This window comes from Vipera berus (genome assembly GCF_964194415.1).
Source record: "Vipera berus genome assembly, chromosome: 4".
In the NCBI taxonomy this organism is placed as follows: Eukaryota; Metazoa; Chordata; class Lepidosauria; order Squamata; family Viperidae; genus Vipera; species Vipera berus.
The window spans coordinates 64,846,475-64,871,569 of NC_138206.1; the positions used below are offsets into that span (position 1 = coordinate 64,846,475).

Sequence of the window (25,095 nt, forward strand, 5' to 3'; positions counted from 1 at the left end):
TAACAAAATCTTTTTGTACATATCTCAGGTTACATCAGCAAAGGTTCCCTCTCCAATTCCCTTAATTACAATATCACAATCAAATTAATACATTTCTAGTTATAGCATGGTCAGTTGAGACAATTACCAATATATTTTAACTTATACTTATCCATGTCCTGCTTTTAATTTTTACCTAATTTCAATTACAATGCTCTAAATTAGCCTTTAGTATCCATAATAGTTAGTTTTCAGGTAACCCAAATTTCCCCTATTTCATTATATAGTAGTTGTCATATCTAAAATACATATATTGTTTGCTTAGATACATTTTTATTTTATTTCACAAATATATTCTATTTCTCATCTTAATGGTTCATCAATTGTTAATAAAGTATCTTTTATTATATCATTCCAAGTTCTATAATATAATTCAAAACTTATGTTCTAATAGCTGATTTTCATTTCCCTTGCAAATCTAAATCCTAAATATAAAAAAAAAACAATTAATATCTTTAAAAAACTCCCCTTAGCCCATTAAAGAGATTTTAGGCTCTATCATTATAAATCACAAAAGAAAGGAACCTATTTTTTAAATCTAACTCTGGCTTTCTTTTTGTGCCAAGCAAGCTTCCATACCAGTGCCTTTAAGTGTTGCTTTCTTCGGCTTCTGTTGTTTTTTGGGTTCTAGGTTTTGTAGTTGAGATCAAGGTTTGGGTGTGAAAGCTCTCAGTAGATTGTACTTGTTGTTCTTTAAAGTCCCCTGTTTTAATATTAATTTCTTCCTCTTCTGTTGGTTTTTGGATTGTCAGTTCATCAATTGCAATGCCAATGGTGCTCCAGTTGTTTTGCGATTGTACTCAAGAAGCCTATTACTATTGGTACTACCCTTGCTTGCCTTTGCCACAGTCTTTCTATTTCTATTTGTAGGTCTTTGTATTTTATTATCTTCTCCAGTTCTTTCTTGTCTATTCTGCTGTCTCCAGGCACTGCCAGGTCCACTATCCACAGTTTTTTGTCCTTCTTATCGACAATTGTTAAGTCCAGGGTGTTATGTCGCAGGTGCTTGTCTGTTTGAATTCTGAAGTCCCAGAGCGGTTTAACTTTATCATTTTCTATGACTTTCTCTGTTTTATGATCCTACCAGTTCTTGCTTACAGGCAAATGATATTTCTTGCAGATCTTCCAATGCACCATTGTTGCACTGTCCATTGTTTCTTCAGCTTCTTTGCATAGGCGGCACTTACTGTCTGTTGCTGTCTTCTCAGTTTTGACTTTGTATGCATTTGTCCTTAAGGCTTGGTCTTGTGCAGCCAGAATTAGTCCCCAGTCTCTTTCTTCAACTTTCCTGCTCTTAGCCATTGCCAGGTCTTGTTATTATCTGCTTTCCCAGCTATTGTTTTAATGTACTGTCCATGTAGTGCTTTGTCTTCCCATGCCTCTATTCTGTTCTTCATTTGGTCTTTCTTGTAGGCTAGTTTGTCAGTAAGCCTTCCTGATATACTAATTTCACTGCATCTTCATCATTGTCCTTCAGATATTATTATTATTATTATTATTATTATTATTATTATTATTATTATTATTATTATTATTATTATTTCTACATTATGAATTTGTCTAGTCATATTGTCAACCCATTAACCGATGGCAAAAAATAACTTGGTACATATATGTGAAATATTATTAAAGTACTGTAGAATGAATTCATTTTCGAAAGAGCCAAAAAAGCTGCAAAAACATTATATACTACTTCATATTTATTAAACTTCTTCAAACAACAAAAAAGAGATCAGTGGTAATTGCACAGAGGGATAAAAATAACAGCAGCAACCACAACAATTGAGAAGACAACAACAGACAGCACCACCTTTGCAAAGAAGCTGAAGAAACAGTGGACCACCTCATTACCTGCAGCAAGAAGATTGCACAGACTGACTATAAGCAACGGCATGACAAAGTAGCAACAATGGTCCATTGGAAGATCTGCAAGAAATATCATTTCCCTGCAAGCAAGAACTGGTGGAACCATAAAATAATGAAGAAACTATATTGTTCTGGAATTTTAGAATTCAAACAGATAGGTACCTGCTAAATTACACCCCAGACTTAACAACTGTTGATAGAAAGACAAAAAAAGTCTGGCTAATGGATGTGGCAGTACCTGGAGAACAGAACAGAAAGATCTGGAGAAGATAACAAAATACAAAAACCTGCAAAGAAAGCAAAGGTAGTACCAAAAGTCACAGGCAATCCTTTGGTGCAATCCCAAAACAACTGGAGTATCACTTAAACATTGACAAATTCACCATCAGTCAATTGCAAAAAGCATCCTTACTTGGAACAGCTTAGATATTGCAACAATACCTCTTAACACTATCGAACATTCAGGATTTAAGAGGCAGACAAAAATGCCAAAGCCAGGCTGAACATCTGGCTGACTGTGTGATGAACCATAATACCATCATTTGAACAATACCAAAACATCTGGAGGACCACTCGAACACCACCTGCACTGACAGAACCACCATCAGTCAATCACACAAAACTTTCCAAGCCACTAGAAACAATACTGTGGAAAATTAATATGAGCAGTCCTACAGGACCTTTAATTATTCCAGCTTTTATCTTTATCGGTATCTAACAATAGCAAAATAAGATGGGAAGAAGAACACAAAGTAGCTTCTCCTTTTCACTACGAAGGATGATGATGAATCCAACAACAATAAATCTATTTTTCTGGTTCTAAATAGCCACTTCAAGAAAGATTCAAAGGTAGAGGAACAAATTCAGAGATGGGCAGTTAGGATGATCATGATGATATATCATTCCTATAAAAATAGATTGAGAGAATTGTGAATATTACAATTGGAAAATTGTAGGAGTTATAACGGTTTTAGCCATTGAAGAGATTTTATATAAAAGATTTAAAACTTATAATAGTTTTAGAATGATGATAATTTAAATTAAAAGAATGCAAAGCCAGACAGATTATAAGAGAATAAAAAAAATCTTAATACTTAAGCAATTTGAGATGTATAATTATTATTGATGATGTTACAAACAATCTTCTTTGAAAATTAAAAATAGATGATCCAATGCACAATACTATTCATATGCATGAGAGCTAGGTTTTAATTTTGTAATAAAAATGCTAGTTAACATGAACATAGACATGGCTTCATCAATAACAATCTTGAAACAACGATAGCTGGAAACTGATTTAGACCCTGGAATCTGGCTTCTTAACATTTTTCATTCGGGGGCTACATATTGTTTTGCCTTTATCTCCTGATAGTTTTTCTCTATGATTACACAAGAATCCATCAAATTAAAAATAAAAAGAGCCTTAAAAAATTGACAGTTTCTCGCATGTCTTTCTATCTTACCTAGCTGCATAACACCCTGGCCTGGCCTACTTGAAGTATCTCAATCTATTTTAAAGGCAACATTAGTAGAGTCCAGTGCACCAAATAATAAGTTAAGTAATTACATCTGTTTACTATATATATACTGTATGACCTATGACCCCCGATGAGGTGGATAGGATCATGAGGAGGCTGAGCTCTACCACCTGTTTATTGGACCCGTGCCCCTCCTGGCTGGTTTATGCAGCCCGGGAGAAGACACGAGGCTGGTTCCAGGCAGTAATAACTGCTTTTTTGAGCAAGGGTGTTTTCCCTTCTGCCTTGAAAGAGGCAGTGGTGAGGCCCCTCCACAAGAAGCCCACCCTGGACTCGGCGATTTTGAATAACTATCGTCCTGTCTCCAACCTTCGCTTTTTGGCGAAGGTTGTTGAGAGTGTGGTAGCGCATCAGCTTATTTATTTATTTATTTATTTATTTATTTATTTATTTATTTATTTATTTATTTATATTTAAATTTATATACCGCCCTATTCCCGTAGGACTCAGGGCAGTTTACAGGGAAAATTGAAAGTTAAAATACATCATATACAATTAAAAACGATTAAAACTAAGATTAAATTAATCCCTGAACTTAACTAAGACCCCATTAATTAAATAATTAAAACCCCTCAGTCTGGGCCAGACAACTCAAAAAACCAAGTTTTCAAGTCCCTATGAAATGAGCGAACGTCGGGGGCGGTCCTAAGCTCTGTGGGAAGCTGGTTCCAAAGGGCCGGCGTGCCCACAGAGAACGCCCTTCCCCTGGGAATAACCTGCCGGCATTCCTTAACCGGCGGTACGCTAAGAAGGCCCTCCCTGTGGGAGCGCACAGGACGATGGGAAGTTGATGCCAGCAGCAGGTGTTTACTTCCTCTGTTCCTGGAGGAAACTGATTATCTCGACCTGTACCAATCGGGTTTCAGACCTGGGCATAGCACACAGACGGCATTGGTCGCACTGGTGAATGATCTCTGGCGGGCTCAGGACAGGGGTTGTTCCTCTGTCCTACTCCTATTAGACCTTTCATCAGCTTTTGATACCATCGACCATGGTATCCTACTGCGGCGTCTCAGGGGGCTGGGAGTGGGAGGCACCGTTTTACAGTGGTTCTCCTCCTACCTCCTGGGCCGCTCGCAGTCGGTGTTGATGGGAAGACAGAGGTCCACCCTGAGATCTCTCATTTGTGGAGTCCCTCAGGGGTCGGTCCTCTCTCCCCTCCTGTTCAACATCTACATGAAGCCGCTGGGTGAGCTCATTTGTGGTTTCAGGGTGGGGTATCACCAGTACGCTGATGATACCCAACTTTTTCTTTCCACCCCGACCCAACCCAGTGATGCCCTCACTGTGATGTCCCGTTGCCTGGAGGCGGTCAGAGTTTGGATGGGGAGAAACAGGCTTCGTCTCAATCCTGCCAAGACTGAGTGGCTGTTCATACCGGCATCTCGGGCTGACCAGCCTTCTCCATCATTAACAATAGGGGATGAGGTATTACCCCTCGTTGATAGGGCTCGCAACGTGGGAGTCCTCCTGGATTCACGGCTCAGTTTGGAAGATCATATAGGAGCCGTGACCAGGGGGACTTTTGCCCAGATTCGCCTGGTGCGCCAGTTGGACCGAGATGCTCTACGTTGGACCGAGATGCTCCTACCTCCTGGGTCGCTCATGCACTCGTGACCTCCCGGTTAGACTACTGCAATGCCCTCTACATGGGGCTGCCCTTGAGGACCACCTGAAGGCTTCAACTGGTGCAGAATTCAGCCGCGCGAGTTTTGATGGGAGCTTCCCGATACTCCCATGTAACACCTCTTCTCCGTGAGCTGCATTGGCTTCCAGTTGCCCTCTGGGTGAGATTCAAGGTGCTGGTAATGACCTATAAAGCCCTAAATGGCTTGGGTCCGGACTATCTAAGGGAACACCTGCTGCTGGCATCATCTTCCCATCGTCCTATGCGCCCCCACAGGGAGGGCCTTCTCAGGGTACCACCGGTTAATGAATGCCAGCGGGTTATTCCCAGGGGAAGGGCGTTCTCTGTGGGTGCGCCTGCCTTATGGAACCAACTACCCACAGAACTTAGGACTGCCCCCGACCTTTGCTCATTTCGCCGGGACCTGAAAACTTGGCTCTTCGATCTGTTTGGTCCAGACTGTGGGGTTGTTAATTTAACTGGGTTTTAGATTTACTCTTGGGGTTGAATTTAATTTAACTGTTTTAATTGTTTTTAATTTTTTGTATTCATGGTTTTAACTGCCCTGTAAACCGCCCTGAGTCCTACGGGAATAGGGTGGTATACAAATCCAATAAAATAAATAAATAAATAAATAAATAAAAAATAAATAAATAAATAAATAAATAAATAAATAAATAAATAAATAATATTTATATCACTCCTATATTATTTTTTATATTTTCAAATGATATTGGCTTGATGAATTAAAATTTAAATAGAAAACATAAACTGAAGAAATAAAAAAGGAAAAATATAATGTGACTAAATAAATGGGACCTAAAAACCTGGCTCTTTGACCTATCTGGTCTGGACTGAGGGGTTTAATGTTTTTAAATTGTGATTTAATTTTTGTGGCTAGACTTAATTTAATTTATTTTAATTTTATATTGGATTGTTTTTAAATTTTGCCTTGTAAACCGCCCTGAGTCCTTTGGGAATAGGGTGGTATATAAACCGAATAAATAAATAAATAAATAAATAAATAAATAAATAAATAAATAAATAAATAAATAAATAAATAAATAAATAAATAAATACAAGGTTTAGTTTTCAACCTGACTTGCAGCAAATCATATTCCCCCTAATATTACTTTTTCCTTCTACCTTCTACCTTCCTCTCTAGAGCAAAATATAAACTTATCATCTTATCATCTTCACAAAGACTTTTGTTTATTTATTTGTTAATGTTATGCTATTAACTACATAGATAAGTGGCAATGAGGCCATTATTAATAATGTTGTTCATAAATTAGCAATTGGGCTATTTCATTAAGCATCCCCATTCCTTCTAGATGTGCTAAGATTAGCAGCTATAACAAAGCCATCTAAACTAATATCAAGAACAGAGATGACAAGACCAGTGGTGGGATTCAGCCGGTTCGCACAGGTTTGGCAGAACTGATACCTGAGTTCAGCGAACTGATTGTTAAAATGGCACTTGAAAAAAGCAGAGTCCATGTGTGCATCTGCCTCACGCTTGCCCTGCATCCACCATGCTCTCCATGGTGTGCTGCAGTGACCCAAGGTGGCCGGCCAGGCACCGAAGCGGCACTGAAAACAGCCAAATTTGTGTGTGCACCTGCCTTGCCCGCATCAGCCATGCTCTCTCTGGCATGCTGCAGCTGATCTGAGGTGTGGAGAGCATGGCTCACGGGTGTGCGTGTAGCAGGCATGCACACAGACTCTGCTGTTTTCGGTGGTGCTTTGGTGCCTGGCCAGCCACCTCAGATCAGCTACAATGCACCGTGAAGAGCATGGCTGATGAGAGCAAGGCAGGCACGCACACAGACTCTGCTGTTTTCGATGGCACTTCAGTGCCTGATCAGCTGTTTCAAATCATCTTCAGTGCACCGTGGAAAGCATGGTTGAAGCGGACAAGGCAGGTGCACACACAGACTCCACTCTTTTGGGGGGGTACCTGGCCCACCACCTCAGATCAGCTGCAGTGTGCCATGGAGAGTATGGTGGACATGGAGCGAGTGCGAGGCAGACGCGCACATGGACTCTGCTTTTTTTGGTGCTCTCCTGAGACGCAGCATGGTGATTGGTTGGTGGACACACCATAAATGGGGATTCACCATCCCCCAAACCCTGCCACTGCCAAAGTGAATCCCAGGCTGCAATGTGTGCTCCAATGGAGAGACAGGGAGTGGAGCAGCCAGTGCGAGGGAAGGAGGAGCAGGGAGAAGAAAGAGGAAAAGTGGCTAAGTGAGAAGAACTGCCAAAAGCAGTGGAGTCCATGTGCCAACCTGACACATGCTTGCCTCACATTAGCCATTTTTCCACGGTGCACTGCAGCTGATCCGAGGTGTGGAAAGCATGGCTGACATGGGGCAAGTGTATAACAGGTGCACACGCAGACTCTGCTGTTTTCAGTGGCACTTCGGTGCCTGGTGGGCCAGGATGGCCCTGCTTCTTAATCCTCTTTTTTCCCCCAGCTATTCCTTCCCTCACGCCAGCTGCTCCACTTTCATTGCAGCACATATTGCAGCCCAGGATACACTTTGGCAAACTTCCTTTCTGGGACTGCACACAGTGGCAGAGGAATGTGATGGACGAATGCATTGAGGGCTGCAGAACAAGTGGCTTGGTTTGGGACAGATTCCCGCTCACCTGCTCACCCACCCTCTTCCCTTTCATTCCCCTTCTGAGCCCCCTTCACAGCTCTGCCCACATAGCCACCCAAGCAGCAGGTGGAGCGCTGGAGGCGGAAAGCTTTCCATCTCCATCGCATTTCTCTGCTGCTGCAGAGCTGGAGAGCTTGCCCCACCCACCGCTGCTCAGATGCCCTCCCTTCCCAAAGCATTTCTTTGCTAATCTTCTTTCCAACTCTGACACATTCCTCTGTCATGTTCCTCTGCTGCCGTGTGCAGTCCCACAAACAAAAGATGTTTGTGTGACTAAAAAAAAGTTTAATCAATCAATTCCAACTTTGCGAGTTTTTTTTTCCCCATGAGAAGTTGGAATTGATTGATTGAACTTTTTTTTAGTTACACAAACTTCTTTTGTTTGTGGGACGGCACACTGGTGGAGGAACATGACAGAGGAATGCATCAGAGCTGGACAGAAGGTTAGCATAGACACGCTTTGGGAAGGGAGGGCATATATATATATATATATATATATATATATATATATATATATATGTGTGTGTGTGTGTGTGTGTGTGTGTGTGTGTGTGTGTGTGTGTGTGTGTATGTATGTATGTATGTGTATATCCAATCTTATTTTTGGGGAAACACGGTAACATAATCTAGTTTTGTGTATCTCTTTTATTGTTCTTATTTAAGTATTAAATGCATGAAATAATAAACTACCTTTCAGTATATGGATTTTTATACTTAAAACCGCCATTAGGGCAGAGAACTGATTGTTAAATTATTTGAATCCTACCACTGGAGAACAGCATTAAATTTTAGATTTTAGTAAAGGTAAAGGTTCCCCTGCACATGTGTGTTAGTCGTTTCTGACTCTAGGGACCGGTGCTCATCTCCGTTTCAAAGCCGAAGAGCCAGCGCTTGTCCAAGGACATCTCTGTGGTCATGTGGCCGGCATGACTAGACGCCAAAGGCTCACGGAACGCTGTTACCTTCCCACCGTAGTGGTCCCTTTTTTTCTACTTACATTTTTACGTGCTTTCGAACTGCTAGGTTAGCAGAAGCTGGGACGAGTAACAGGCACTCACTCTGTTACGCGGCACTTGGGATTCGACCCACCAAACTGCCGACCTTCTGATCGACAAGCTCAGCATCCTAACCCACTGAGCCACTGCGTCCCTTTTAGATTTTAATCATTTGCAATTTCATAATGTATTAATTGGGGGGGAAAAATCTTGGCTGCCAGCATAGATTTGGAAAATGAGGATGGTTAAACTTGCAAAGAGTCCTGTGTGTAATATTTTTCTGCTACTTGTTAATAAATATAGCTTGCTCAATATGTTAATTTTCTTAATTATGTCCTGCATTGAAACAATTGATAATCTGTTACCTCACACATATTTCACAGTTTGGAAGTACAATTTACATTTGAAAAGGAGCCTAGAGGAGGCCTTTCATAGTGTGTAATGATAATTAAAAATGCTTAGTATATCTCTAAACAAACGGCTGAATAAATGATTGAAACTATACAGCATTTTCAACAAACTAAAATCACAGATATGCTGCAGATAAATTCCCTATAAATGTTAGCTATCTCTGTCTCCTAATGTCTTAGGATATAGGTTCAAACCTAAGCAATTATTTACATTTAGATTATGTTCATGTGTTATGTTTCTATCTAAAAATAAATACAAAATAAATATTTATTCTATGGATAATAAAGTGCATAATGAGGCAAAAATGAGGCCTGATGCTTAAAGGGAGAAAAGAACATTTTAAAAATTATTAGTACCAAAAGCTAAATATACAGCATAATATGATTTTATTTCTGTTTGTATTTTATTCTGGTTATGAAACCAGACAATTTAAATAATGGGTATACCTTCTTTCCAGCTATACTTCTAGGTCTTTAATTTGTTGTGGATCCTGCAATATGGAGGTAACTGCATCTTATCTACAATATGTGTCAATGAAGAGCTATCACAGATTTTTATGGTCTTTCTGCAAAGAGCAATAAGCAAAATGTTTCAAGCCATTTAGCAATAAACTGTGCATTTTCTCTGCAAGACTTTTCCTGCATTTTTATGTGCATCATTTAACCTCTCTCTAAATTAATTCTGTATTCTCTGATAATTTTCAAAATCTAAGAGTGAGCCCAGATGGTGTCCGTTTTCTCCACAGGGAGAAAAGTATATCTCAGCATGAATAATTTTAGTGTTAGAGAATAAACTGGAGGAATATGTATTTCAAAAGCAGAAACTATAAAAAATGATATATTAGTTTGCAAATATATGCATGTGTATTAAAGGTTAACTCTCAAGTTTCTGAACATTCTCGTTTCACTTCAAAAGATCTCTTTGTGCAACTTATTAGAGAACATATTTTGCCTAACAATACATTTTGCATAAAACCATTTTCAATTCTTCCATCATCACTGTTCATATTAACTCTTCACATACAACTGTCACCAACTATCTATTCATACTTTTGTACACACCCACAACCGCATAGATGGCACCAATTCATATTTAAATATACATTTTAGTCCCTCCTTTCCATCAACTCATTCCACAAGATCCAAGACTACTTATTCAAATCTGGTACAACCTTTGTCTTTCTTTTAGATTCACAGACACACATTTCCCCCTCTTTCATTTCATTTATTCATGTTCTTTGCCATTTACTCTTAGATTGCAAGCTGAAGTCTTCCAACTGCCATGGTTGTGACAAGATGAGACTGTAAATATTGACTTCCATCATCCATCATGGATTTCATAAATGAAAGCTTTCACATAATGTTTTTATAAGATAGAAAATGAATAGACTAGGTTAGCCTTAATCACACCAATGACTTATGAAGAATTGTCTGGTAACACTAAGAACACAACTGATCAATTTTGACCTTTTCAGGCCACAAGTCATATGCACAATCACAACAGAAGTCCAGTTTTGTTATAGGCAAGTTCATCTATGCTATGCAAACTAGGATTTTTAATATATAAACTACTTTGAAAACTATTTTATTGTGAACCATACCCTACCAGCTAAGACATACAGTATGCAACATACCAATGTACATTTCTGTTAACAAGAAGAATTTCAAAGACAGGATAATCAAAACAACTCATTAAGGAATCTTCCTAGAATATAAATGTAGTTGAATAAAAGACCAAATACATTTGTAAACTATTTTTTCCCATTAAATATAAACGTCATAAAGATAGTTTCTATTAAAAACTGTTTGCAAGCAAAATAATTTAGGCAACAAAATGATTTAGACAGAAGAATAAATAATAAATAAATACTGTTTATGTACTTCTTGCTGATGAAAAAGGTTAAAACATACCTTATGACACATGCATAAAGCCCATTGTCTTGTGCCAGGGTTGGACGAAACCAAATAGCATCTTCCTCTTTGCTCATTCTATTTCCATCAAAAGCGATAGGTTCCTCAAAATCTCCAGGTCCAGAACTCTTGTACCACATTAAACTGAGTCCAGCACTTTGTGCGATGGTATAATTTGCTCTTATATATCCGTAAAACAATGCACATTTTATACGAACAGGTTCTCCCACTAAGACTTGATACTTTTTGTAATCCACTGACCAGTCAGTACATCCATCTGCTGAAAAAGAAGGGGGGAGACAAAAATGAGCTCTAAGAAGTTGTATTCTGCAAAATATTAAACAGTTTCTGATCAGTGTAGAAAGCTATATTTGGAACTATCCAATTAATAAGAGAAATACTGATGGGAGACCATACACATTTGGGAAGTTTAATTTTTTCAAGAACAAATATATCTTCTATTGTTATTATATATTTAGTGGACAGAAGAGCAGCATGGGAAAGTATTAAAAATCACTATAATAAACACAAATACAAGCCAAATACTACTATTTGAAATAGGATCATCATATGCCATGTGATAAGTATAATGTCTTACAATATCAATGCTGCCTTCAACATAGACTTCTAATCCTATTCTGCATTTCTTATTAAAAAAACTCCCACAAATGCATGTTTTATAGATTGTTTATTGTTTTATGTTTAGTTAATTTTGAAATACTCACAAACACCTACTATTACTGGACCTTGTCATTTTAACATGCTTTTACTCACAAGTACTGATAAGTAAGCTAAAAAGCTATGATATATTGTTTAAACAGCCATAGAGAGTAGCAGTTGGAGTGGCCTCAAATTATAGCAGATCTTCCAGATCAATTTGAATCAATCATATCCTCAGCTTTAGCTGTATCATCTTAATCCACTTTTTCTTTGAGTCAGTTTGTCCGCTTATAAAATTCCCTTGTACTATAATAACATGGGAAGTATCACTTCCACATTGTATGCTGAAGTCAAATACTGGTTTAATATTCTTGTTATAATAGATTTGATCTGAAGTCTGTTTGCTTATACCTGAGAGCATTGGGGCTTTTGCTATACTGCTTTTTTGGAAAGTTTCAGTGATTATCACCAAAATTCCAAATCCGTTGACAAATTAATTATAAATTACAGATTATATTAGTTATTTTCTATTACCAAACAATCTTGGCAAGGTCAAAATCAAATAACTTTATTATGGCCATGAGGCCACAAAAAGTGATAGAAAACCTAAACAGTTAGTAAATATAAATACATGAGCAGGTAGTGCTTGACATAGAGCCACAATTGACCCCCAAATTTATGTTGCTAAGAAGACAGTTGTTAAGTGATTTTTTCCCCACTTTACATCTTTTCTTGCCATAATTGCCAATCACTACAGTTGTTAAGTTAGTAACACAGTTGTTAAGTAAATCTGACTTCCCCATTGACTTGTCAGAAGTTTGCAAAAGGCGATCACATGATCCCAGGACACTGCAACTGTTATGTATTGGGCTCAATTGTAATACCATGTGGTTAGCTGGAGCAGCTAACGGCTCTCCAGCAACCCAGACTCCAGGTCTCAGGTGCTACTATTGGCTGTCCCTAGGCGGCAATGGTTGCTTTAAACCTATTGGCTGCCGCCTAGGGGCTAGACTATAAGTTGCTGCTATTTGCAGCCCAATCCCCAGTTCAGATCCTGCAAGCAATAAACCATGAGCTTTGTTGAACTCACTTGCCTCGTCTCCTTTCCTGCTCGAAGAACCCGCTACATAACACTGGTGATGAAGGTGGGATCCTGCTTCCCAAAAAGAGCTGAAGTCCACTAGGGGAGAGGCAGCTCACGCCTGGAGGGAAAAGGCATTTCCCCCCCCTATGGTCGGCTAGCAAGCCACGCTAGCGACCATGTGCTCAGTGGATTCATTCCCTGGGCCTTGGGAAGCAGGATTGGAAACCGCAGGAACCAGCTAAAGACAGAATGCAGAAGGTCAGAAGACTTCGTGAATTCTACATCAAGCACCCAGAGGGATGGCCTTCCTGCTTGTCCCAGGTAAGAAAACTACCTCTGGGCAAACCAAATCGCAGAAGAGGGGCTGAAGGCTGCCACGTTGCTCTGCGTGTGTGGCCCAGTCTCCTTCGACCTGGCCGAAAACCTCTTTGCTCCGACACTGCTAGAGTCGATTTCCTACGCGGACCTCAACAACAAGCTGGGAGAACATTTTCAGCCAAAGATATCAGAGATTGCCTGGTGCTTCACGTTTGATCAGCGAGTACAACAACCCGGCGAATCAGCATCAGAATTTATCGCAGCCTTGAGGCAGGCCGCACGCCTCTGTAAATTTTCAAACCTTGAGGAGCGACTGCGAGACCGGCTCATCTGCAGCCTGTGGAATCAAACGCTCCAACAAAGACTTTTTGCCAGACTGAAATTAACATTTTCAGAAGCTCAAGACGAAGTTATGGCAGACGAGGCCGCTGGGGGTGCAGTCCAAACAGTCCAGCCCACCCAAATGACAAAACATGAAAAAACAGTACACCACGAGGACGCTAAGAGGAATCTTCGGAGGAAGAAGATCCTTAAGTCAACAAGCTTCACAAGCAAACCGACGTGCAGCAACACAGTAGAAAACAGCAAGAGAACACTTACAAGGCAGTTCTCTTACCTAGATGTAAAGGGTGCAGTGGCAACCATTTTTGTGCTGATTGCAGATTCTGGTCAGCCACATGCAGGGCCTGCGGCAAGACAGGCCACATCGCAGCGGTCTGCAGAGCTCACCAGAGGGACCGGCCACCCAAACACCAGTCGGAAGATCGGACCAGGAGAGGTACCGGGGCCCAGGGTCCATTTAGTGTGGGGTTTTGCAGAAGCCGTAGAAGCATGTGGTGCACTGGGGCCTGACACCCCCTCAAATCTAAACTCAAACTGCTGGTAGAGCTACAAGGAGTCCCATGTAAAATGGAGTTGGACTCTGGCTCTGCTGCCTCCATTATTTCCCAGGACACCTTCAATTTTGTGTGCAGGCGCAGTAACAAATAGGCCAAGCTGAGGCCCTCAGACATAATTTTAACTGACTTTGAAAATGTTCAAGTTAAAGTTAAGGGAGAAGCCACCATGACTGTAAAATTTAAGGGGTTTTATGGGCACCTGGATGTCATAGTAGTAGGGGGCCAGAGAATGAGTCTCATTGGATTTGATTGGTTTGATGCCTTAGGCATTCAGATTACTGGTATCAACTGGACACAATCTGCAAACCTTTCGTCAGTTTGCGAGGACTTTGCAGACGTTTTTGATTCAGTCCTAAGAACATACCCGCCTATCTCATTCAAGCTAGACCCCAACGTAGTTCCCATTAGGGTTAAGCCATGAAGGGTCCCTTTTGCCCTCAAACATAAAATTGATGCAGAAATAGACAAGCTTGTAGAACATGGCGTTTTACAACCAGTTGATGGTGGGGGGTGGGAAACTCCTATAGTCACCCCACTTAAGGCCAACGGGAAAATTAGGATATGTGCAGACTATAAATGTACAATTAATAAAGCCCTTAAGCAACATGCTTACTCTGTCCCAGTGGTCAACCACATTTTAGCTTTCTTGCAAGGGGGTACTATTTTCGCTAAATTAGATTTAGCACAGGCCTATCAGCAATTGCCGGTTGATGAGGCCACAGCCAAGGCTCAGAAAATCATGACTCACAGGGGTTTTTCCAAGGTTAAACATTTACAATTTGGAGTCAGCATAGCTCCAGGCATTTTCCAGGGGATCATGGAGCGCACACTTAAAGGCATTCAGGGCGTCTGCCCCTATTTTGATGATGTTCTTATTGCTGGGGAATCTACAGAAATGTTAGCCAGCAGGCTCAGGGCTGTTCTACAGAGGCTTCGCGAAGCAGGCCTCAGTATTGGGGTCCCTTCAACAGAATTTCTGGGATTTCAAATTGATGCTAACAGTATTCACCCTGCTGAATCCAAAGTGAAGGCCATTAAAATGGCTCCTAGTCCTAAATCCAAAGGAGAGCTACAAGCATTCTTGGGCCTCCTCAATTTCTATCATGCCTTTCTGCCTAACAAGTCTGCATTGGCAGAGCCTCTTCGTGGGCTCTTAGATAAGAAAGCTCCATGGAAATGGACTGGCATTCATGAAAAAAGCTTCCAGGACTTAAAGGCACTCTTGTCAGATAAATCCACTGTAACTCATTTTAGAGAGTCTAAACCAGTCTGTTTAGCATATGATGCATCTCCTTACGGGGTTGGGGCAGTTTTGAGTCATTTAGAAAAGAATGGAACACAGGTCCCTATAGCTTTTTATTCAAGGACACTGTCCTCTGCTGAGCGTAACTACGCTCAAATTGACAAAGAGGCCCTAGCCATTGTTGCTGGAATAAAAAAATTCCATGACTATTTATATGGCAGGGACTTCACGGTCTTTACAGACCACAAACCTCTGCTGGGACTTTTCACAACAGACAAACAAACCCCCTACATACTTTCCCCAAGAATGCTGAGATGGTCTATTTTCTTATCTGCATACACTTTTAAATTGGTTCACAAACCTGGTAAAGAAATGGGCCATGCTGATGGCCTCAGCAGACTTCCACTGCCACTAATGGAACTAGACCTGGCCCCTACAGCCAGAATTCTGTCCATACAGGACCTGCCTGAATTTCACCTCCATGCTGGGGACATTGCTGCAGAAACAGGTACAGATAGAACACTTAGTAGAGTGCTTTCATGGGTACACATGGGGTGGTTGGATAAAAGCCCAGGTTCTGAATTTCAGAATTACTTTGTCAGAAGTCATGAGCTATCAGCCCACAAGGAGTGCATATTATGGGGAAACAGAGTCATAATTCCCTCTTCCCTGAGAGACAGGGTTTTACAGTGATTACATGAAGGCCATCCAGACATTGTCGGAATGAAAGCTTTAGCAAGAAGCTACCTTTGGTGGCCTGGCCTTGACAAGGACATTGAGGCACAAGTCCATGGTTGTTATACATGCCAGCAATCTAGGCCTGCAATGCCACATGCCCCAGTTCACAGGTGGGAGGAAACACACACTCCCTGGTCTAGAATTTACATAGACTACGCTGGGCCCTTTCAGAGACAGCTCTTTCTCATAGTGGTGGACAGCCACTCCAAATGGTTGGAAGTAATTCCAGTTCCTAACATGACTACTGCTAGGACCATCCAGGTGCTGAGAAAACTCTTTGCCTCACATGGGTTGCCAGATGTCTTAGTTTCAGACAATGGGGCCCAATTCACTGCTGCTGAATTTCAGGCTTTCCTTGGACCAAATCTTACCAGACATGCAACGTCTGCCCCCTTTCACCTGTCCACTAATGGTCAAGCTGAATGTATGGTGAGGACAGCAAAGGAATTACTCAAGCGCATTGTAACAGGTGACTGGCACACAGATTGACAGATTTTCTACTCTTCCAGCATTCTACGCCCTGCACTGCTACAGGCAAAAGTCCTGCAGAACTGCGCTGGGGGAGATGTCTGATCACTAAATTGGACAGGTTGCATCCAGATAGAGTGGCAGCAGAAGCTTCTTGACCAAAACCCCCTAGGGGGCTGCAAATCGGCGATTGGATATGGGCCAGAAACTATGGACATGGGAATCTGTGGGTTCCTGGTAAAATTACCAAATCATCTGGGCCCCTGTCTTACAAAGTGGGGCTGGAGGGAGGGCGAGTTGTCAGACGCCACATTGACCAACTCAGAAAACGGTTTCCAGAACAGCCACTAAGCGAGGACTGCGCCATGAGTTCCTCCCAAGGTCCCCAAACTTGCAGTCAAACCAGCCCATACATGGACCCTCAAGACTCTTCCTTCATAACCAATGAGGAACTGGGTGTAGAAGAGGGGAGTCCAGAAATGCAACATGGGTCCCCTGAAGGAGCAAGCCAACCAGACTTCAACAACTGCTGTGCCTACTTTGCTGATCAGTCTGACTCTGGGGTGGGCCAACCTGGAGAGGCCAGCCAGAGAGCTTCTAATTCCTTTGACTCAGGTGCATCAAAGGACAATGGTCTACCTGGCCTGATGGGTAAGCTGGTAGACCACAAAGTGACTGGAACTCCGTGGTGTTCCACAAGGGCATGCAAGACTCCTTCTTATCTTGCTGATTACGTTGTAAAATAAAGAACTATAATGTTGTCTGTACTGTAACTCGTTGTTGTACTGAAAACTGGAGCTATGATGTTAACTGACTAGTGTACTGTCAATGAAGCCTATTCATTCAGATGCTATGATAACTGTCTAGTGTGCTGTCAATGAAAGCTTATTTATTCAGATGCTATAATGTTAACCCTTGTAACTTGTATTGTTTTTTTATTTAAGGTTGCTACAATGTTAAGTCTTGTTAATTGTATTAAGGGCAACTATTGCTTTGATGTTGTCTGATCTAAGAGGGGAGGGGTGTTATGTATTGGGCTCAATTGTAATACCATGTGGTTAGCTGGAGCAGCTAACGGCTCTCCAGCAACCCAGACTCCAGGTCTCCAGTGCTACTATTGGCTGTCCCTAGGCGGCAATGGTTGCTTTAAACCTATTGGCTGCTGCCTAGGGGCTAGGCTATAAATTGTTGCTATTTGCAGCCCAGTCCCGAGTTCAGATCCTGCAAGCAATAAACCATGAGCTTTGTTGAACACACTTGCCTCATCTCCTTTCCTGCATGAAGAACCCGCTACATAACAGCAACTATCCTAAATACATGCCAGTTGCCAAGTGTCTGAATTTTGATCATGTGACCATGGGGATACTGCCACAGTCATAGGTGTGAAAAATGGTTGTAAGTCACTTTTTCAGTACTGTTGTAATTCTGAATGATGACTAAATGAATAGTGGTAAGTCAAGGACTATCTGTATATATAAATTTACAAGAAATAAGGATAAATATGAACATTAAGGATAAATACACTCATCTTTACTTCAATAAATAGAATGAAATATAGAACATAAAAGTACAGGGATAAAAGTATAAAATTATAACAATTTCAGGGGAAAAAAACATGAAATACAATTAAGCAAATGACAATCAGAATCCTCAACTACAAATAAAGCAAATAATGTATATAGAGGCACAAAACTGCCAACCTATATTTGAGGTCCTGTCAGATAAGAGGAACAATAAATAGTAGTTGTGTTCTCTACCTCGAGTATCCTTTGCGCATCTGAGGATGGTGGCAAAAGGCAGGGCATTCAGCCAGACTAAAGTAAAAGCCCTGCAAAATTTCATATTATAATAGATGACAAATAGGAGGCCCACCCAACCCCTTTTGGAAGAATCAGTGGTCTTCAACCTTTCTGGATCAAAAGTGTAAGCAGGGGCGGGGGAGAGGAGGGGATGGTTTTGTGCATGTGCACACTGTTTGCACAAGTGGAGGTCCACTGACTTGGGGGCAAGGGACCCTGCCCTAACTTATAGAAAGGGATACTAGGCTCAGATGAGGCTAAAGGAGTATGTCCCAGATCCATTACTTGAATCCACTTCTGGAACTTTCAGAGCATAACGAGCAGAAATTCTCCATAGAAAAACCCAATCAATGATTTTGTCAATAGCTTTCTTAAGTCAGATTGATTTAAAGCGGTTTCTAAGGACTAAGAGAACCAGACTGATGAGGGGAAAAAAACAATTTTAACCAAAAGTTTGTGAGTGAAAACTAAGCTGTAGCCCATCTCCTAACATAAAATGTATTCTTAATACATTTTGCACGTGCAAGAATAGCTCTCATAAAGTTAGGTTAAACAACTTCAAGAGTATTGAACTTAGTAAGAATGCAGATTTGAATACCATAGTAAAATTGCTCGTCAGATTATTCTCACTCTTTCGGCAAGATTCTTGAAGAAACTAATTATGTAGGGTTATTGTAATAAGCAAGAGATAGGAATACTGTGGGCACAGACCACTCCAATATCTGATTTATTTTCATATGAATGATGCTGTGATGGTTAGATGGCCTAGACCAGGGGCAGGCAATCTCGGCTCTTTTATGACTCATGGACTTCAACTCCCAGAATTCCTGAGTCAGCATAGCTGACTCAGGAATTCTGGGAGTTGAAGTCCATGAGTCATAAAAGAGCCGAGGTTGCCTGCCCCTGGCCTAGACATTGGTTTTTCAATATAGATATTTTAACATTTATATTTTATTGTGTTTTATTAATCCCAGTGAAATATTAACATATATTGCAAGTCTGTGTATGATATTGCACCCTTTATTATTAGTAAATATGTTAAGAAAGAGCCTCCCTATTGCCTTTAATCTTCCATTTAATAGAATCTTGTTTTAATAATTGCCTGTTTGAAATCACAGAAATAACCATCTGTTCTGCAGTGTTTTGAAACATCAAACTTTGTTCCCAGGATCAGAGAATCACATAAAAACAGTGCTAAAAAGATCTGAATTTATTACCCCATTTTTTCCAAAAATAATTCTCTCACCAACATTCTGGTTCACTAGTCCTCTATACTATGATTTTTTTGATCATATTATTTTAAATAATCGACCTATGACAAGAATCATAATACTTTTAGTCCAACACCCCCCAAAATTAAAAAAATAAAATAAAATAAAATTACACCATGGTTTATGTCCTCTGTGTACCTGGAAAGCAGTTGCATCATTTAATGTTTAAATGTTATTTTTTTGCAAAATTGATTTGCTTAAATCGTTATGTTCTTGTTTCAACTGAATGTGATCAAGCCTTTACTTTCTCAAATTTATTGTGACAAAAATGCAACTGAGAAATACATTTCAAAATAAGCATTATATCATGATTAAAATCTTAAGCTCTTATATTCTATATTTCACATGGGAAATTTAACTTATTATGATAAATTTATTCCATTATTCAATGTAATTTTATAAAATTTATTCCCATATGCTATATAGTAGTGGGATAAGCATAGTGAATTGGAAAAGTAATCTCAATAAGAAAAGCTAGAAGTAAATACCAGATCTTTATTGAAAACATATTATAAGACTTGCTTTTTCAATAAAAACAAGTTTTAAGGCATAGTAAAAATTGCTTTAGATATAATCAAAGTTTGTGGTTTAAAAAACAGGTCATGTTTTTCGAAAGAGGTTAATAGAGTTCAGTACTCAAATCACATCACGATTTGTGAAAATTATATGCTAAATTCCCTTTGGTTCCTATAAAACTCCCAGCTGTAATGTATTTGATTGTTGGTAAATCCAGGCAATTTATTCTTCTGCACTCTGACCCTTCAGAAAGAAAGAAAGAAAGAAAGAAAGAAAGAAAGAAAGAAAGAAAGAAAGAAAGAAAGAAAGAAAGAAGGAAGGAAGGAAGGAAGGAAGGAAGGAAGGAAGGAAGGAAGGAAGGAAGGAAGGAAAGAAAGAAAGAAAGAAAGAAAGAAAGAAAGAAAGAAAGAAAGAAAGAAAGAAAGAAAGAAAGAAAGAAAGAAAGAAAGATATATGTGACAAAAATTTAACATACAGTAGGCTACAGTTATTTTATGATGTACTAGACAACCTGTTGCACAAAAGTTGCAGAAATATTCCTTCCTTCCTTCCTTCCTTCCTTCCTTCCTTCCTTCCTTCCTTCCTTCCTTCCTTCCTTCCTTCCTTCCTCCCTCCCTCCCTCCCTCTCTCCCTGCCTTCCTTTCCCTTCTCATCCCATCAGCTAACAAAATAACAGGACAGAATAGCATAGCTGGAAGGGACCTTGAACCTCCAATTCTTCTATCACAGCGCTGACACCCTGCTCAGGCAGGAAACCCTATACCATTTCAGAGAAATGGTTGTCCAGTCTCTTCTTAAAAACTTCCAATGTTGAATCATGCACAACTTCTGGAGGCAACTTGTTTGACTGATTAATTGTTCTAACTGTTAGGTTTTGTTTTTACTTAGTTCTAGGTTGGTACTCTCCTTGATTAGTTTCCATCCATTGCTTCTTGACATGTTTTCAGCTGCTTTGAAGAATAGCTTGACTCCCTCTTCTTTGTGGCAACCCCTTAGTGTGGGAATGGCCAGAATTTGGTCTCTCAAGAAATTGGTTTCTCACCCTTCAGCCTTTCCGTTCCCCTCTAGTTGGGCCTCTCTGTTAGCTTCAGTGATGGCACACTCTCCTGGCTGGCAGGGAGCCTGGCATGTGGGAGGTTTGGGAAACGCTGTGATAAGGCCTTCACATACATCTTATGGTACCTTGTTTTGTGTGATCTCATAAGCACCTGAGTAATCCAATTATTTCTATGTATACTATTTTGTGTGAGACTGATGTAACTTTTTGTAATGATGGAGGTGAATAATAGTTCAGCGGGCAGTGCTCTCCTGAGTTCTTTTTGGAGACGAGGCTGCCTGGCTGGTTCAGGACAACTCTATCGACCCGGGTCTGAATTCCTTTCCCTTCGTCTGCTTTTCTTTTCCCTTCACTTAGATTTTGGAACACTGCTATCATGTCACTCCTAGTCCTTCTTTTCATTAAATTAGGCATACCCAATTCCAGCAAGTGTTCTTTATATGTTTTAGCCTCTAGTCCCCTAATAATCTTTGTTGCTATTCTCTACACTCTTTCTACAGTCTCAACATCTGTTTTAAATTGTGGCAACCAATGACGGATGCAGTATTCCAAAGGTGGGTCTTACCAAGGCATTATAAAGTGGCATTAACACTTCACATGATCTTGATTCTATCTCTTTCTTAATGCAGCCTAGGACTGTATTGGCTTTTTTGGCAGTTGCACCACACTGCTGGCTCATATTTAAGTGACTGTCCACTAGGACAATCCCTCTCACAGTTACTACTATTGATCCAGGTACCGCCAATACTATACGTGCACATTTGGGGTTTTTTTGTCTAAATGTAGAACCTTACTTTTTTCACCATTGAATTTCATTTTGTTAAATAGCACCCAATGTTCAAGTCTGTCAAGATCCTTCTGTATCTTAAGCCTATTTTCTGGAGTGTTGGCTATTCCTGCCAGCTTGGTAAGTGGCTGCTGTTAGGTTGGGGAGGAACTGAAAGATTGTGAGACTGGAGAACTGTCGCAGAATGTTGAAAATGAGGAACACATGACCTCAGCAGCAGTTCAGCAGTTGCCAGTAGAGCACTGAAGCAACCACAGCTTTCCCAAACTTTGTTCCTTCACGAAACATGGCTCCTGGATTTTGCATACATTCTGTAGGTTATCCCATTCGAGGTACCTAGATTCCAAAAATTTTGCTGTGTGATTGTTTGCCCAGTTAAAGGTCAAGACAATCAAGACTTCTGGTAGTATATAGAGTTCTTATTGTTCCCGAGTTTTGTCATGTCCAGCAATTTTCTTCAACTGAAAATAATACTACCGTATTTTCTGGCGTATAAGACGACTGGGCGTATAAGACAACCCCCTACGTTTCCTGTTAAATTAAAGGGTTTGGGCTATACTCGCCATATAAGACTACTCCTCTTCCAACGCACACCAAATAAAAAAATAAAAAACATCAAATTTGATTTTAATATGGTAATTTTAATTCAAATGCTTATGACATGAAGGTACTTAGTAGGAAAACTGTCACTTATAAACATAAGGCTGTTTGTCATCAAACATGTAAACATAAAACAGTGCAAGTGGATTAAACTTTTCCTAATTCACTCTAAAGCTTTCCCTGCGCAGACCAAATGGGAGATCCGCTCCAGGTTTTCCAGCCAGCCTGCCCAGTTCCTGAGTCAAATGCGTCCTTAGAGCTAAGCAGCTGCTCTGACTGCTGCATTCCCCACCTGCCTTTCAAGTTGGAATAGACTGCAGCTGCTCTTCAACTTTAGAAGGAAAGACACCCAGACCCCAGCCTGTAAAAAATCACAGACTGCAGCTTCTTCTCCAATTGGTCCCGCTTTCCCTGCGCAGACCAAATGGGAGATCCGCTCCAGGTTTTCCAGCCAGTCCTGTCCCTAAAGTTTTAGCACCCGGCGTATAAGACGACCTCTGACTTTTGAGAAGATTTTCATGGGTTAAAAAGTCGTCTTACATGCCAGAAAATACGGTATTTAAAAAGTGAATTCTGGAATGTGTAGAAAAACTGAACTTCATGTAGGGCTCATCTATCTGCCTTGCATTTTGTATCACCTCTGTGACCATCCATAAACCAAGGGCATATACTGGATCATATTTGATTTTTTTCATATAACTGACACTGCGTTTCAATGGTTAGATGGGCTAGACATTGGCATCTGAATATAGATCTGTTTTGACATTCATATCTCTTTTTGTTTTGTTTTTTAATCTAGGGGATTTATTTTTAATATATATTGCAAGTCTACATATGACATGCCATACCAGTAACAAATCTATAATAATTTCTGCATTGTTTTAGATGAAACCCTGCTGCTAACTGTTCTTATTTTTGTTTTATATTATGCACTTTGTGTTTTATTTTTAGCCCCCTAGAGTCATGTAAAAGTGACATGGGTATCTTTATAAATTGAGTAAATAAATAAATAAATAAATTTGGTGACCTTGACTTAGCATTTCCCTTGTGTTGTGCTAATTCATCTAACCAAAGCAAAACTGGATGTTGTAATAGTATGGATTTTTTCTTGGTAGACTGCCAACTGTTTTCCACCTTTGTCTTCTCTTTTCACATTCACTGTGCCTCTCACTGGGACAGTAAATACTGACATAATTAAGGCACCATATCCATGCATTTTCTACCAACCATGCAGTTACATATCTGTACTTGTAATGTGTATTGAGAAGTGCCAACTACTTCTGCAGTGGCTTGGTGGAAGTAACAACCATTGGTTTTATTGGTTTTCTCCTGTTGGTCAGCTGGAGAGGTTGCTAATTGGCTAATGGTTAATCATAAAATGTAAATATGTATTGAAGTAATCTGAGAAGACAGTTTCATAGCTGATTTTAAAACAATTTGGAAGACTCATAAAAGGGGATAAGTATCACATAGAAATATCCTGAAAGATACAAGAAAAAGCATAACCACAACATTTTAAACAAGCATTTAGTCAAGAACCACTGCCATTCAACTACACTTATTCCTCTATTCTTACTGTTACTTGGCTTACTGTGATTAAAAAAAAATACATTTTAAAAACAAAGTGAAAATTAGAATCAGTTTGATTTTTTCATATTCTATAGAGTGATGTAATTTGTAAGTCCAGTATTTGAGGGGCTGCCACAAAGAAGAGGGGGTCACATTATTTACCAAAGCACCAGAGGGCAGGACAAGAAACAATGGTTGAAAACTGATCAAAGAGAGAATCAACCTGGAATTAAGGAGAAACTTCCTGACAGTGAGGACAATTAACCAGTGGAGCAGCTTGCCTCCTGAAATCGTGGGCGCTCCATCACTGGAGATTTTTAAGAAGAGGCTAGACAGTCACTTGTCTGAGATGGTATAGGTCAGGGGTCAGCAACCTGAAATAGTGAAAGAGCCACTCGGAACTGGTTCCCTCAGAAAATGAAAAACTGGGAGCCGCAAGAAATGTGTGCACATGCGCGTACATGCGCGCATGCGCAGAACAGGGTTTGACTGAAGAGTGGAGCCAAGGTGAGATATGCACCTACCCTGCATATTTGAATTGATTGGTTGAACTTTTTTAGTCCCACTTTTTTTTTTTGGACTGCACATGGCAGAGGACTAGGAGCCGCATGTGGCTCCAGAGCCGCGGGTTGCAGACCTGTGGTATAGGTTCTCCTGAATGAGCAGGGGACTGGACTAGAAGACCTCTAAGATCCCTTCCAGCTCTATTCTATTCTAAAACCACAAAAAAAACTGTTTAATATTTTCACTGCAGAAGATATAGAGCATGCCAGCACTTCTTCAGGGAAATTTTTTTTTATAAATCTGAAAGTGAATAAATCACTACAGCAAGGTGGTACCTATTAATTTTTTTTAAAGAATATGTATGATTCAGCATATGAGTAACTATAAATGAGCATACGTATGCCTACATGTTCATGCATATGGGTGAAAATGAAAGAAAATCACTTAGCTAAAACAAATTATTTGAGGCTCAGAGATAACAGGAAGGTCTTAAATCAGTAACCAAAGTTTTCCACTAACTGATTCAA

General features: G+C 40.1%; 1 protein-coding gene across 1 annotated transcript in view; it reads right to left on the reverse strand.

Annotated features, from left to right (window-relative positions):
• Positions 1-25,095, reverse strand: part of IL1RAPL1 (interleukin 1 receptor accessory protein like 1) — a 741,179-nt gene that overhangs the window by 429,346 nt on the left and 286,738 nt on the right. The window contains exon 2 of the mRNA XM_081327132.1: positions 11,056-11,335. Within this exon, the coding sequence (XP_081183258.1) occupies positions 11,056-11,335 (280 nt within the window). The remainder of the gene's footprint in view (positions 1-11,055; positions 11,336-25,095) is intronic.